The following is a 16,980-nucleotide window of genomic DNA, read 5'->3' on the forward strand; positions in this document are numbered from 1 at the left end:
TCAGTATAGGAGTTTGCTTATATTTGGACAAGACACAGGAGTGCACATTTTAAGCAATTCTAAAGCCCTCGTACCCTTAGATCGATGTCAGCTAAACAGTGGTTCAGCTAATCATTTGGCCAGCAGCCATCTTAGCAGACTCTCCCTTACACAGAAAAGCATGTTTGGCCAAGTGCTCGTGTCCTCCATGAGAGAGTCCTTACCAGACATGTCTGGCATTGCCTGTTCTCAAAAAGAACAAAAGGATTGTCTGAAATCTCGAATGTCAGATCCTTAAGGAGGTTGTCCCATTGTAGAATGAAAGTCTGCAGTCACGTAACGCGACTGCAGACTTCTGAATCCTGGTGGCGTGTGGTGTGCACGCTGTCAGGATTCACAGGTATTGCGGGTGTGAGTAGTCACGTGATTGAATGTATGTGATCGGCGTCCTTCCGCTCACATTCTGACTATACGCGCTTGTCCTCTCATAAGTTCTTTTATTATGACAATACTTGTGTTCTCTTAACCCCTTGATCCTACCACCAATACCGGAGGATCCTGGCAGCATGCGCACAGCACATACTGTAATTACCAACGACTTTCATCTCAAGCTTAGACAAACCCTTTGACAATTGATTGTCCTGGGCTCCTAATATATTAGGTAGGTCTGTTGGCACCTGAACCAGTCATTATCAGTGGATTCAGACAAAAGTAGTCTAATGTGTATAGGCAGAGGGAGACTTTTGCACTTATTTATGGAGTTCATTCTTCAAATATTCTTGTTTCAAATGATTCTAGATACTGAATTCCACTGTGTAATCTAAAGTGCTAAGATAAAAACAGATTATCACAGATTACGTAAATTAGCACCCGTTAAGGAGGAGGAAAGTTGGGGCGTGCTAGAGGTGTCTACCTTTTCTTTTCCCTAGAGGAGAAATAATTTGCATACCTGTTTTTAAGAAGGGCTACCTGGCTGGACGTCTTCTTCAGTTGGTGCTCTGCAGAAGGAGTGACAGTAGCACCACCTATACCTCCAGAACAAGATATCTTGACGTGATGCATTATTAAGACAGGACTAGTAGCAGAACTAAGTCATTATACAAATTTATTAAAATCAACAAAAAAAAATGGCTGGTCTGGGTTTCATGGTTTTTATTAAAAAAGCACCATCTAAAATCAGAGAAATAGATTTAAAAAAGAAAAAAAAAAAAAAAAAAAAGAAAAAAATCTTAAAAAGCCACAAATGCTTTAGAGCTCCTGCTTGTCTGCCTGTACATCAGTGATGCCTATGTTATACACTTTAATGGAAAGATTAACCTTTCATTGACTAGCTGTGGACAATGTATGGATGGTCTGAGTCCTCCAGGATGAGGCACGTTCTTTGTTACTGCTTCCAGCTCTGGGTAACAGATTTAGGTTCTAAAAACCACAACAGTTTTCTATTTCCCAGACTAGATGTTATATTTAATGAATCTGCTCAACCCTGCACTAAAGTTGTAAAACTGATTTTATTTCATACAGAGAAACCGCTTGATGCTGAATGCGGCAGGTCTAAAATAAAAAATCTTGACTAAAACATAAGAAAAATGATGACACACGACATTTGACAACATGAGCAAGGACCAGAAAGTCATTGCTGAATCATAAACCTGAATCCACACAACTGGATGAATCCATGGCACAAACATATGTATAAAAGGCTTTCCATGGGCCACATGTATTAATTTGTGATTGATTTATAATCCATTTGTGATTGATACCTGCTGATTTATCTACACGATTTCCACTAGTCACGGAGCTCTAGTTGTCTTCTACACGTTTGTGTACCTGGCCAGACTGCCACCCTATACTGTTGTATAACTGTTTTAGAAGGAAAAAAGATAAAATATTCATTTTCAGCATTTCTGATGTCCACAGTATTTGTCACCAACAATTATAGAAGATTTCAGTTGTAAGAATCTTTTGGATTTGCTGCAAGAATAGAAAACTAAAAGGAGAAATGGCTATAGCAATGAATGCGCTAAAAAGAGGTGTTCTTCCTGAGCGGTGGGTATGATTGAGGTACAGCAGATCCGTAGCCTTTGATGCCTTTTCTATTGTTGTTCTTGGCTAATCATGCAATGTTTGGTTGAATGTGGTGATCCAGTGCTAAACAGAGGATAATTTTGTCTTAATGGTGAAAGGCGGACAATAGGGACAGTTGGAATCCCTTCTTCTCTATGCCAAAGCGCCCATAGGGTCCCAGGCTGGAAGCACCACTGGGTCCTGCTTCAGCACCTCCAAGACTTCCTCAGGTACATGTTTCTTGTCCACAACAACTTCGTAGACATACTCCGAGAACCATTCATCAGTCATGATGAGGTAACCTAGGCAAGAGCAGAAGTATCTTAATTATTAACAAGTTATACGTTGCTCAAGACTCATCTGTAACTTCTTTTTTGCTAACATTTTATACACATTTTGGAATTTTACTTAGAAGACCTGTAATTTGCTCAAAAAATTTAGGTAAATGCCTTGTTAAAATCCCTGAGCCCCACAGATTTATTTTTAATCTCTTTTCCAACTTGAACTGCATCACTCCATAGCGGCGATATTCACATCTGTTTTTTTCAGGAGGCAGTAGGTGAGATCTTTGCTATGCCGTCCAACTGGGTGTTTCTTCAGTCTCTTATGGTGCGTGTACTTGACCCCTCTCTCCTAGATGCTGCCAATCACAGTCTCAGACGCTGCGAATGCAGTGATTGGCAGCATCTCGGAGGAAAAGGTGAAATTTCACGTCCCCATAGAAGACTGAAGAAATACCCAATTGGTTTGCAAAGGAAATATTTCACATGGGGTGGATGCAGCAATGGATGGAGCACAGGGAAAACTGAAGCTGGGAAACTTCTGAGCAGTGCTTGCAAGCTCCATAGCAAAGAGAATGCAAATGCACGCTCTTGGCCTAGGGAACTAGCCACCATCAATAACCTGGAGAGAAACAATAACTTCGGAAAGGAGTAGTAATTTTTTGTTTTAACAAGCTCTTTGCAATTTTACCTATATCTGATTATGAGAACCCCTTTAAATATTATATATACCATATATACAGTATGTTTGTGTGCGTACAGTACAGACCAAAAGTTTGGACACACCTTCTCAAAGAGTTTTCTTTATTTTTATATAAGACATTTTCAGTTTCACACTTTTTTGTTAATTATATAATTCCATATGTGTTAATTCATAGTTTTGATGCCTTCAGAGTGAATCTACAATTTTCATAGTCATGAAAATAAAGAAAGCTCTTTGAATGAGAGGTTTGTCAAAACTTTTGGTCTATACTGTATATGTGAGATATACATAATTATATATCAGGAATATACTGTAATTATACAACACACATACATACAGTAAGTACTTTTGATTGTTTATGGTTAAGCCTTGAACCCATCTGTGGTGGTGCTGGGACCTTGATCTGGAGACTGTAAATTATAGCAGATAATTCCTTATTCAATCACATAGGTTTCTTGAGATCTAAACACTTTTGCGCTTACAAGTCATGCAGTATCAGAGAAATGTGACGGCAGTTTTCTGTAGCTACGAAGTAAAATAAGTTCTTCAAGGTCTGCCACATTCATAGGGAATACATTGCTCTGATTAGAATACAAGTCATTGAGCTTAGCTGAATCTGTATAATACACTTCCTTTCAAGATCCCACCCAAATTCCTGCAATTATATGGAAAACAAAATGTTTGGAATGTGAGAGCCTTCCAGGGATTGTTAAAGGATTAAAGATTACAACTGCGGCAGATTAGTCAATGCTTAACCAATTTTGCGGTCACTTTTTTCTAACTGACCACTTGCACCAGTGGCCTTTACACCGTTAGCCCTAAATTTCCCATCTCATTCCAACAAGGGCATGCATAGAGTTGTAGCATTGTACATATCTGGAAAATTAATTTACAGAAAGATATAATTAATGACCCTTATTCGGTGAGTGCGGAAACCCAATCTAATTCAGAAAAGTCCAACAGTGTCTGTACTGAACGATCAATGGAGGGGTCCTGGGTACAGCACAACAATCAATAATGGGGGCCACCATTTTATACAACAGAAATGTTATTTCACGACAACTTTATGAAAGCGGAATACAATACAGGGATTTGTGGAATTGTCAAATGTTCTCTGCATAAACTCTGCTATCTCTCATTTGCCTATTGGATATCCCCCAGAAAGATCCCCATGTTGCCCTTCTTTATACAAGGACAGATGATATTATATATTAGTAGAATTACTGCTTTCATGGAACTATTTGGTTTAACTGTTAAGGGGGTTTTACACTAAGCGATATCGCTAGCAATATCGCTAAAACGTCACTGGTTTTGTGACGTTATAGCGATATTGCTAGCGATATCGCTATGTGTGATACTTACCAGCGACCGGCTCCCCCGCTGTCTATCGCTGATCGCGCGAGAATGTCCGGCTCCATTTCTCGTCGTCAGCTTCCTGCTGAGACTTCCTGCTGTGACGTCCAGCGACGCGTGGAGGCGGGCGGGAGGACGCAGGATCGCTGTGTGTGAATGGTAAGTATCGTGCGCTGCGTCGCTGCTGCATCGCTGTGAGATCTTTCTGTATGAAAGCTCACTAGCGATCATTTAGCGATGCAACAGCGATCCTGACCAGGTCGGATCGCTGGTTGGATCGCTGGTGCATCGCTAAATGTAAAAGGGCCTTTAGTGTGTGGTGAAGCCAACATATCAGGAGTTGTTAGGCGCAGAAACTTTCAGTCTCTAGTAGCGCTCTGAAAAGATTTCAATTTTTGCTTTTGTAATCAATCAAAAAAGTTGATAACAGTAAGGCCTATACAGCTGAAACAGGGTGTAAAACCTTCTGAAGCGCTTGATTTGACATTTTTCATTATTACAAATCAATAAAAATGTATTTGATTAGAAAAAGATTATTTCAACAGTTCCAATAAGGGAAACAGATCAGTAAATTTTTACATATGAAAGTTGTGGCATGGTTTTATAGATGCCGGTCACACAATAAAAATGATCCTTTCCTTATACTCATCTGATTTGCCAATCATGCGAAATCTAGGGTAGAAGCCATATGCAAATTGGGCTGTAAGTGCTCTGAATGCATGTTCATTCACTTGGCCTACTTCTGGGCCCTCCTTCAATGCACCTTAGTTTGATTTGCATATGGCTTCTATGCTTGATTTTTCATGACCAGCACATCGAAATTCTACAAATAAGCCACCATATTTATTAGGGGCAAGCAGTTGTACAGCCATACCGCTACTTCCATATTTATAAATCGTGCTGACAGGTTCTCTTCAATCTGGTCACCATGAAAATGAACTCCAACCTGCTGGCATCATGTTAGGCTACTTTCACACATCAGTTTTTTGCTGTAAGGCGCGATCCGGCTCTTTTTTAAAAAACGGATCCGGCTAAATCTAAAGCCGGATCCCGTTTTTACCCATTGAATTGTATTAGCGCCGGATCTTGCCTCATGGTCTTGCGTTTCGTCCGGTTTTTGCCGGATCCGGCAAAACTTTGCATTCCGGCGTCTGGAAAAAACGGCAACAGTAACGTTTTTTGTCTCCGGCAAGAAAGCCGGAAACGCCGGATCCGGCGATTCCTCTTTTTTGCTACAATTGAAGTCAATGGACGCCGCAATGCACCGGATCCGGCAAAAGAAGGATCCTGTGGCCGGATCCGATTTTTGCGTCTGAGCATGCTCAGAAGTTGGCCAACCCCCAGGAAACATATAAACCATGCCAGTGGGGCCCTCACCCTCAGCCATTACCATGGAGCCTGCCAAGGATAAAGCATCCCAAAGGCCATCAAGGCATCACGCAGCCAGCAGCGGAGGCTGCAAGCAGCAGCAGATGCTGCCAGCAGCAGTTGTACACGGCGGCCAGGATCTAACGCCGCCAGCAGCAGCAGATGCCGCGCAGCTGAAGTGCATGCAGCCAGCAGCAGACGCCGCGCAGCTCAAGTGTATGCCGCGCAGCTGAAGAACACGGCACCCAGTATCAGCCAACGACGCCAGCAGCAGGAGACGCTCCCAGCACCAGACGCCGCACAGCAGCAGATGTCACCAGCATCAGACGCTGGCCACCATCATCACACGCCACCAGCAGTAGTGGAAATGTCTTCTTCTGGGATCCCTCCCTCGCATCGACAGCGCTTACAGGTAAAAAATGTTTTAATTTTTTTTATATTTTTTTGTAAAGTAGATGCTGGCCTTACAATTGTCATCAACTTTTTACTATTGATGCTGCCTATGCAGCTTCAATAGTAAAAGACAGGATATAAACATTTGTAAAAAATTATATACCCACTATCTGATGGCCTCCGGACTCTCTCTCTTCTCTACACACTCCTTGCATCTTCTGTTTTCAGTAATGCTTTGTGCCAAAGACTGCTCATGACGTTGGGCGAGAGTGACATCAGAGTTTTGAGCAAAGCATATACTGTGACCGGAAGATGCCGGGCGCGTGGTGAGAGTAAGGACAGAGTCTGTGGGCCATTGGATGGTGAGTATATTCCTTTTTTGGTTTGTTATTGTATGTTTTTCTAGCGCCGCTGATCAACCGACGTTAGTGGTGGCGTGCGTCTTTAGAACTCCGGACTGCGTCTGTCACCGATTTGTCGCACCCTAGCGGAACCCTACCAAACACCTACGTGTGATTTTTGTGACAGACAGACAGACCTGAATATAAGATGAATATATATATATATATATATATATATATATATACACACACACACACACACACACACACACACACACACACACACACACACAGTGGGGAAAAAAAGTATTTAGTCAGTCAGCAATAGTGCAAGTTCCACCACTTAAAAAGATGAGAGGCGTCTGTAATTTACATCATAGGTAGACCTCAACTATGGGAGACAAACTGAGAAAAAAAAATCCAGAAAATCACATTGTCTGTTTTTTTTTCATTTTATTTGCATATTGTGGTGGAAAATAAGTATTTGGTCAGAAACAAAATTTCATCTCAATACTTTGTGATATATCCTTTGTTGGCAATGACAGAGGTCAAACGTTTTCTGTAAGTCTTCACAAGGTTGCCACACACTGTTGTTGGTATGTTGGCCCATTCCTCCATGCAGCTCTCCTCTAGAGCAGTGATGTTTTTGGCTTTTCGCTTGGCAACACGGACTTTCAACTCCCTCCAAAGGTTTTCTATAGGGTTGAGATCAGGAGACTGGCTAGGCCACTCCAGGACCTTGACATGCTTCTTGCGAAGCCACTCCTTCGTTGCCCTGGCGGTGTGCTTTGGATCATTGTCATGTTGAAAGACCCAGCCACGTTTCATCTTCAATGCCCTTGCTGATGGAAGGAGGTTTGCACTCAAAATCTCACGATACATGGCCCCATTCATTCTTTCATGTACCCGGATCAGTCGTCCTGGCCCCTTTGCAGTATGGTGTTTGATGGATGCAACTCAGTATTCTTTTTCCTCCAAACACGACAAGTTGTGTTTCTACCAAACAGTTCCAGTTTGGTTTCATCAGACCATAGGACATTCTCCCAAAACTCCTCTGGATCATCCAAATGCTCTCTAGCAAACTTCAGACGGGCCCGGACATGTACAGGCTTAAGCAGTGGGACACGTCTGGCACTGCAGGATCTGAGTCCATGGTGGCGTAGTGTGTTACTTATGGTAGGCCTTGTTACATTGGTCCCAGCTCTCTGCAGTTCATTCACTAGGTCCCCCGCGTGGTTCTGGGATTTTTGCTCACCGTTCTTGTGATCATTCTGACCCCACGGGGTGGGATTTTGCGTGGAGCACCAGATCGAGGGAGATTATCAGAGGTCTTGTATGTCTTCCATTTTCTAATTATTGCTCCCACAGTTGATTTCTTCACTCCAAGCTGGTTGGCTATTGCAGATTCAGTCTTCCCAGCCTGGTGCAGGGCTACAATTTTGTTTCTGGTGTCCTTTGACAGCTCTTTGGTCTTCACCATAGTGGAGTTTGGAGTCAGACTGTTTGAGGGTGTGCACAGGTGTCTTTTTATACTGATAACAAGTTTAAACAGGTGCCATTACTACAGGTAATGAGTGGAGGAAAGAGGAGACTCTTAAAGAAGAAGTTACAGGTCTGTGAGAGCCAGAAATCTTGATTGCTTGTTTCTGACCAAATACCTATTTTCCACCATAATATGCAAATAAAATGAAAAAAAAACCGACAATGTGATTTTCTGGATTTTTTTTTCTCAGTTTGTCTCCCATAGTTGAGGTCTACCTATGATGTAAATTACAGACGCCTCTCATCTTTTTAAGTGGTGGAACTTGCACTATTGCTGACTGACTAAATACTTTTTTTCCCCACTGTGTGTGTGTGTGTATTTATATATTATATATATATATATATATATATAGATTAATATATTTTTTAGTCTTTTTATTTTTTTTTTCTTTAAAGGATTTTGAAGATGAAGAGGTGGCTGAAGAGGTGCTCCCAGAAGAAGAAAGAAGGGGTGGAGAGATACCTGGAGTGGGCTCGCAATTCGTAAGTTTCTTGCATACATCACAGAAACACAACATCACAGTACACACAACACATATAAAACTATTTAGTACAGACATCACACTGCAGACAACAAATAAAAATAGATGATTGCAGATATCACACTGCACACAGCACATATGCCTACATCCAAGCACAAATTTTTTTTGTTTTATGTTTTTTATTATAGTCTTCGGAATCTTTTGGCCATTCAAGAGGTCCTCAAAGTGCCTCCCAGGGCAGTCGGCATGTGCAACACAGCGGTCGTCATCGTGTAAATACCCTTTTTCTTCACCTTTAATTTAATTTTTTCAAAAATATAATTTTCGCCTTATCATTTCCCTTTTTTTTTTTTTTTTTTTTTTTAACTTTTATCTACATTTTTTTTCAATTTTTTTGGCTTTTTTCAAATTTTTATTTTTACATTTTTACACCCTTTTTTGGTACTTATTTTTAAAAAATTTTTTATTTTGTCTTTTTAGTAGAATGCTTTTTGATGGTTTTTTGTGTGTAGTTTTGAGGCTAACATTTTTTTTTTCCTTTAACAGGATTCACAGCGTGCTCCTGACTCGGACGGTGAGGATTGGGGGCTGGACATTGACCTCCTCATTGATCTGGTCCGAGAAAGGGAGCCGCAGTGGAACATGGGGGACCGCCGCCATGCCGATCTCATAGTGACACGGAAGATGTGGGAGGAAATCTGTGCCCAACTGGGAGGACCTCGATGCTCGGGCCAATATTCTAAACCGTAAGTGTACACATTTCAGTAATGTGGCTGCATATAAACCAGTGTTTCCCAAACTTCAGTCCTCGTGGACCCTATTTGGGTTCTGTTTTCAGGATTTCATTTGTACTGCGAAGATGGTGGAAGTATCATCAAGGTACCTGTGATTATATCACCTGTGCAACACTATGGAAATCCTGTAAACATGACCCGTGGGGGACTTGAGGAGTGGAATGTGGGAAACCCTGATGTTGTATAGTAACCAATTTGTGCTTTATCTTTTCAAGGGGAGAGAATTGTGAAGCGGTGGCGGTCTATCAGGGATCGCTTCAAGAAGGAGTTCAAGAAAGAAATGCGGGCCCCGAGTGGCTCTGGAGGATGCAGGAGCAAGTACAAGTATGCGCACGCCCTGTCGTTCCTCCGGACAACCATGGTGTCCAGAAGGTACAGTGGGGGAAAAAAAGTATTTAGTCAGTCAGCAATAGTGCAAGTTCCACCACTTAAAAAGATGAGAGGCGTCTGTAATTTACATCATAGGTAGACCTCAACTATGGGAGACAAACTGAGAAAAAAAAATCCAGAAAATCACATTGTCGTTTTTTTTTTCATTTTATTTGCATATTATGGTGGAAAATAAGTATTTAGTCAGAAACAAGCAATCAAGATTTCTGGCTCTCACAGACCTGTAACTTCTTCTTTAAGAGTCTCCTCTTTCCTCCACTCATTACCTGTAGTAATGGCACCTGTTTAAACTTGTTATCAGTATACAAAGACACCTGTGCACACCCTCAAACAGTCTGACTCCAAACTCCACTATGGTGAAGACCAAAGAGCTGTCAAAGGACACCAGAAACAAAATTGTAGCCCTGCACCAGGCTGGGAAGACTGAATCTGCAATAGCCAACCAGCTTGGAGTGAAGAAATCAACTGTGGGAGCAATAATTAGAAAATGGAAGACATACAAGACCACTGATAATCTCCCTCGATTTGGTGCTCCACGCAAAATCCCACCCCGTGGGGTCAGAATGATCACAAGAACGGTGAGCAAAAATCCCAGAACCACGCGGGGGGACCTAGTGAATGAACTGCAGAGAGTTGGGACCAATGTAACAAGGCCTACCATAAGTAACACACTACGCCACCATGGACTCAGATCCTGCAGTGCCAGACGTGTCCCACTGCTTAAGCCTGTACATGTCCGGGCCCGTCTGAAGTTTGCTAGAGAGCATTTGGATGATCCAGAGGAGTTTTGGGAGAATGTCCTATGGTCTGATGAAACCAAACTGGAACTGTTTGGTAGAAACACAACTTGTCGTGTTTGGAGGAAAAAGAATACTGAGTTGCATCCATCAAACACCATACCTACTGTAAAGCATGGTGGTGGAAACATCATGCTTTGGGGCTGTTTCTCTGCAAAGGGGCCAGGACGACTGATCCGGGTACATGAAAGAATGAATGGGGCCATGTATAGTGAGATTTTGAGTGCAAACCTCCTTCCATCAGCAAGGGCATTGAAGATGAAACGTGGCTGGGTCTTTCAACATGACAATGATCCAAAGCACACCGCCAGGACAACGAAGGAGTGGCTTCGTAAGAAGCATGTCAAGGTCCTGGAGTGGCCTAGCCAGTCTCCAGATCTCAACCCTATAGAAAACCTTTGGAGGGAGTTGAAAGTCCGTGTTGCCAAGCGAAAAGCCAAAAACATCACTGCTCTAGAGGAGAGCTGCATAGAGGAATGGGCCAACATACCAACAACAGTGTGTGGCAACCTTGTGAAGACTTACAGAAAACGTTTGACCTCTGTCATTGCCAACAAAGGATATATCACAAAGTATTGAGATGAAATTTTGTTTCTGACCAAATACTTATTTTCCACCATAATATGCAAATAAAATGAAAAAAAAACCGACAATGTGATTTTCTGGATTTTTTTTTCTCAGTTTGTCTCCCATAGTTGAGGTCTACCTATGATGTAAATTACAGACGCCTCTCATCTTTTTAAGTGGTGGAACTTGCACTATTGCTGACTGACTAAATACTTTTTTTCCCCCACTGTAAATATTAAAAACCGCATATACAAAAAAAGGTAACATGTCTTAACAAATTTTTTTTATTTTAGCCAGGGACATGCAATAGCAATATATTAATTTTGATTTTTCTCTCTTTATTCATCAGCACCGTGAGCAGCACTCGGGAGCCTGCACAGTCGGACCCTTCTGGGGCGATCCTTCAAGAGACCGCCACCGAGGGACACTTCGACTGCCCTCGCCCATCTGCACCTTCACAGCCTGCCCTCACATATGATCCCTCCATCCCATCCACCAGCGCTGCAGCATCGTGGCCAACTCCATTCCATGAATCTGCTGGTGAGGAAATAGCTTTCCCTTTACCCTACCCTTCTGCCGCTGCCACCTCTAGTACACCTGCAGGTACTGGGCAGCAGTGGCAGAGGGGGTCAGGAAAAGATCTATGCGCCTGAATTCTTGCATCTGAATGCATCTTTTCAAAACTGTCTCAAAGTGTTGTCTGAGCAAATTGCCGCAGGCTTTAATATGCTCAGCAACAGCATTCTTGAGGTCAAAACACTTTTGCAAAGCATGCATTCAGATGCAAGTCGAACTCCAAACCACGCATTTTTCAGGTCTGTAGTTGAGCGCATAGATGGGACTATCTCCTGGCCAGCAGATGCATGTAATGCAGTCGTGCCACGCTGCTCTAGCGCAGGTTACCTCCCAAGCTCCTCCACCCACCCCGGTAATTCCACCCACACCTGCCCTCCCTTCAGCCTCTGTCCCCCCTCCTATTCAATACCAGCAGCCTCCCCCATACCACCAAACTGCCCCGTACCACCAACCTGCCACATTCCAACATCCTTCCCCGTACCATTTCCCAACCACATCTTCTAAGCCTCCAGTCCCTGCCCAACCATCCTCTCCAACACCTCTTCTGCCTCCCACATGTCCTCCCATTCTTATTCTTTTACAACCCCTTCACCTCTTTTACCTACCGATCCTTCCCCACCACCACCATCCCAGTCCTCTCTCCACACTCCCAATGTTGAAGTGTCCCAAAGTGGAAGCCCCTCCAGCACTATCTCCACCCAACACTATGTTAATTTGTAGTTTTTTGCTATTAAAAACTCATAATTTTTTCAGATTAATAAAAATCGTTTTCAGTAAAAAATGATTAATACCAATACAATAAAAAAAAATGTTGTTGGTTCACAAAGTTGTCTCTTATTTCAAAGGTTAAATAGTAAAACAAAGGTTAAAAAAATGTCTTTACATAGGGTTAAATTGATTGGGTATCCACAACCAGGTACAAAACTTTGGGTAAAGAAGGTAAAATACTTTGTATAATTCACAACCAGGTACACAACTTTGCCAAAAATGTAAAAATATTGTGGTAAAATACACATCCATGTACCCAACTTTGGTTCAAAGGTAACATCATGTAGGTAACAACAAGGTACACCACTTTGTTAAAAATTTCAAATAATGTGGTTACTAGAGTTGAGCGACTTTGGTCGGATCGGGTTTCATGAAACAAAATTTGTTTCGGATGAAACTGGTCCGACTAGGGCAAAAAAAGTCGGAGTTTCATCCGAAAACTGACCCCAATGCAAGTCAATGGGGAATAAAAGTCGGCATTGCCCCAATATCAACCGCTATAAATTTGTATTCAGCATCAACGATGGCCATGAGGACAATGGAAAAATATTTCTTGCAATTAAAATATTCCAATCCAGATCCAGCAGGTTTGACGATGCGGATATGTTTCCCGTCCACTGCACCCAAGCAATTAGGAAACTGACATTTTTTGGAACTTGTCAGCAATTTCAAGCCATCTCTCCATTGTGGGCTCTGGTATAAATTCGTCAACTAAAGAGTCCCACAATGCACGGCATGTGTACTTCACAATTCCAGATATGGTGGAAATCCCAAGTCTGTACTGGAAATGGAGTGACGAAAGGGATTCTCCAGTTGCAAGGACTCTGTGAATAAAAAAAAGTTTAAAATGATTTCCAATTCACAGCAATAACATAACAGTTATAAGTCAAATACAACAGTTGGGGATACTATAAAAACAATTATTACAAACGACCATCAACAACATTTCAGTGCAAGTGTGCTCTCAAGCGAGCAGATCAAATAAATATGGCTTACCGAAGAGTCACCATCAGACGCTCCGCCGGTGAAATGGAGAAGCGGCAATATGTGTCACTTCTTCTGATGAGGTGTCCAATTCTTTCCAACAATAAATCAAAGTTCTCCATTTTCATCCTAACATATGCAAAAAAATTTTCAGGGTTTCCTCTTAGCTCCATGTAGAGTGTAGAATACACCCCACGCGTCATTCTCTTGGCTGTGATGGGGTTGATCCACAAACGTCGTCGGCGCTGACGCATGATGCGCTGCTGTCTTTTTCTCTCCTTCTCCAGAACAATTGCTTTCAAACGATTCGCTTCAACAGTGAAATCCACCAAATTCTTCAGAATGTTTGCTATCACAACGTCCATCTTCGCCGGCCAGCTACTTTCTCTTCTCTCTCTCTCCAACCTGCACTTGCTCCTCTACAAACTGTGAAAGATGGGCTGGGAACACTGTAAAAATAGGTTTTCCGTAGCCAATCATGTTTTGGAGCACCCCCATAGGCGTTTTTAAAAAACGGATTCGTCGTAATCCGGCGAAAAACGGATTAAAAACCGGACGAAACGGATCCCGGTTTTTGCCGGATCGATTAGACGGATCCGGCAGAAAAACGCATCCGTTTCTTTCGTTTTTACATAGTTGGAGCCGGATCCGGCGCTCCGGCGACACGCCGGAACGCGCTTGACGGCAAAAAAACTGATGTGTGAAAGTAGCCTTAGAGAGCAAAAGAAGTGGAGTTGATTGAAATGTAGTTTTGTGAGATTCAGTATATCCTGTGTTTAATTATTTAAACCTTAGCTATTTCTGGGATTTTCAGTCCAGTTGGTGGTCCTATTTGCAATTTCATCTAATGCAGACAAAGTAAGAGTTTGAAAGTTAGTTTGTTTTCTTTTTAGAACTTTCAATATAACTTGAAAAATCGCGTCACATTTTAAATAACTTCTGCATCAACTTATTTTAACATAGCCTGAAACACTTTCTAGTTATCAGCACTACCATTGTGTGTTTACAAGGAGGTCTATTTGGGGTTGGGATTTCCTCTAATGCCCTTATCTTGTTTCTGTAAGGGGGCCTCTTGCAAAACATGCTCACCCAACTGAACAAAACTTCCGCAAGTTGATAGCCTCCCATTTCCAGGTGGAGATTTCTAGAAATCACTACGTTTTTCCTCCGGTATCAATCAAACTAGATAGGAAGCTAATCCACCGATCCATTGTTGCTCTTCTAGAAATGCATTTTATAAACTTGATTAACAGTTTTTGCTTACAAGGACTTTGGAGAAAAGAAACAACGACTAAATCAGACCACCGTGTAGACATTTGTTATAATAAATGAGAAGGTAGTGGGTACACACTAAATGAACATGAGCCAGCTAGCAGATTGGTATTGCTCCTACTACCAATGTATAAGGCAGAGACCAAGTGAAGAAGGTATCATCAACATAGCTGGAAAGTGAAGGCTTCCTTTAGAATAAATGTTGTTTAATAAATGACTTCACCGAGGAGAGGTAAATTTATAATCTTGCAATGTCACACTGGCCAGAAGGCCTATTTTAGACTATTTCCTTTCCGGAAGAGTTTTCAGCAGGCTTTTTTTCATCAGAGGCAGGATTAAAATGACAAGTAACAGCCTCTATATAGACCTGATAACACAAGATCCATCAATCACAATAGGTGTTGTCACAGCCAGGGTCGGACTGGGGTGCCTAGGGCCCACCAGGGGAAGTGACTCTAGGGGCACACCCTATGGCTACCATAAACTGTTTTATTACGTGTTCATTTTTTGGCCTCTCCCACTAAAACGTGTGCCTTTTAGCAAGCTGTTCAGTGTGCAAAAGAGAACGCTCTCAGCCTCCTATATATCGTACAGACCGCACTCTCAGCCTCCTATATATCGTACAGACCGCACTCTCAGCCTCCTATATATCATACAGATCACACTCTCAGCCTCCTATAACAGATACTTTCTATAAGAGGTTGAGAGTGTGGTATGTACAGTACAGTCATGGCCAAAAGTTTAGAGAATGACACAAATATTATATTTTCACATGATCTGCTGCCCTCTGGTTTTTATGTGTGTTTGTCAGATGTTTTTATCACATACTCATAATATGATTGCAATTATATTTCTGTAACAAAAGGTTATATTGATAGAATGAGTTAATGCAGCAAGTCAATATTTGCAGTGTTGACCCTTCTTCTTCAGGACCTCAGCAATTCTCCCTGGCATGCTCTCAATCAACTTCTGGATCAAATCCTGACTGATAGCAGTCCATTCTTGCAAAATCAATGCTTTTATTTTGTCTGAATTTGAAGGTTTTTGTTTGTCCACCCGTCTCTTGATAATTGACCACAAGTTCTCAATGGGATTAAGATCTGGGGAGTTTCCAGGCCATTGTCCCAAAATCTCTATGTTTTGTTCCCTGAGCCATTTAGTTATCACCTTTGCTTTATGGCAAGGTGCTCCATCATGTTCAAAAAGGCATTGTTGATCGCCAAACTGCTCTTGGACGGTTGGGAGAAGTTGCTCTTGGAGGACATTCTGGTACCATTCTTTATTCATGGCTGTGTTTTTAGGCAAGACTGAGAGAGAGCCCATTCCCTTGGCTGAGAAGCAACCCCACACATGAATGGTTTCAGGATGCTTGACAGTTGGCATGAGACAAGACTGGTGGTAGTGCTCACCTGGTCTTCTCCAAATAAGCCGGTTTCCAGATGTCCCAAACAATCGAAAAGGGGATTCATCAGAGAAAATGACTTTACCCCAGTCCTCAGCAGTCCACTCCCTGTACATCTTGCAGAATATCAGTCTGTCCATGATGTTATTTCTTGAGAGAAGTGGCTTCTTTGCTGCCCTCCTTGAGACCAGGCCTTGCTCCAAGAGTCTCCGCCTCACAGTGCGTGCAGATGCATTCACACCTGACTGCTGCCATTCCTGAGCAAGCTCTGCACTGCTGGTAGCCCGATCCCGCAGCTGATACACTTTTAAGAGACGGTCCTGGCGCTTGCTGGTCTTTTTTGGGCGCCCTGGAGCCTTTTTGGCAACAAGGGAACCTCTCTCCTTGAAGTTCTTGATGATGCGATAGATTGTTGACTGAGGTGCAATCTTTCTAGCTGCGATACTCTTCCCTGTTAAGGGCCTGTCACACTAAGAGATATCGCTAGCAATATCGCTATAACTAGTGACGTTATAGCGATATTGCTAGCGATATCTCTATGTCTGATACTTACCTACAACCCGCTCCCCCGCTGGTTATCGCTGATCGCGCGAGAACAGGCTGGACTGTTTCTCGTCGTCAGCTTCCTGCGGCGCTTCCTGCTGTGACGACGAGCGACGCGTGGAGCCGAGCGGGAGGACGCAGGATCGCCTGGTGTGACAGGTAAGTAGCGATCCCCGTCCCCAGCGATGTCGCTAGTGAGATCTGCCTGTGTGGCAGCTCACTAGCGACCACTTAGCGATGTACCAGCGATCCTGACCGCGTCATATTGCTGGTCGGGATCGCTGGTACATCGCTAAGTGTGACAGTACCTTTAGGCCATTTTTGTGCAGTGCAATGATGACTGCACGTGTTTCTTTAGAGATAACCATGGTTAACAGAAGA

General features: G+C 42.6%; 1 protein-coding gene across 3 annotated transcripts in view; it reads right to left on the reverse strand.

Annotated features, from left to right (window-relative positions):
- Positions 1–1,468: 1,468 nt before the first annotated feature.
- Positions 1,469–16,980, reverse strand: part of BLMH (bleomycin hydrolase) — a 120,079-nt gene continuing 104,567 nt past the window's right edge. For all 3 annotated transcript variants that reach the window (XM_073565431.1, XM_073565434.1, XM_073565433.1), the window contains exon 12: positions 1,469–2,345. In XM_073565431.1, the coding sequence (XP_073421532.1) occupies positions 2,197–2,345 (149 nt within the window). In that variant the 3' untranslated portion in view covers positions 1,469–2,196. The remainder of the gene's footprint in view (positions 2,346–16,980) is intronic.

This window comes from Dendrobates tinctorius, unplaced genomic scaffold, assembly GCF_039654945.1.
Source record: "Dendrobates tinctorius isolate UK_male_01 unplaced genomic scaffold, ASM3965494v1 ptg000016l, whole genome shotgun sequence".
NCBI lineage: Eukaryota > Metazoa > Chordata > Amphibia > Anura > Dendrobatidae > Dendrobates > Dendrobates tinctorius.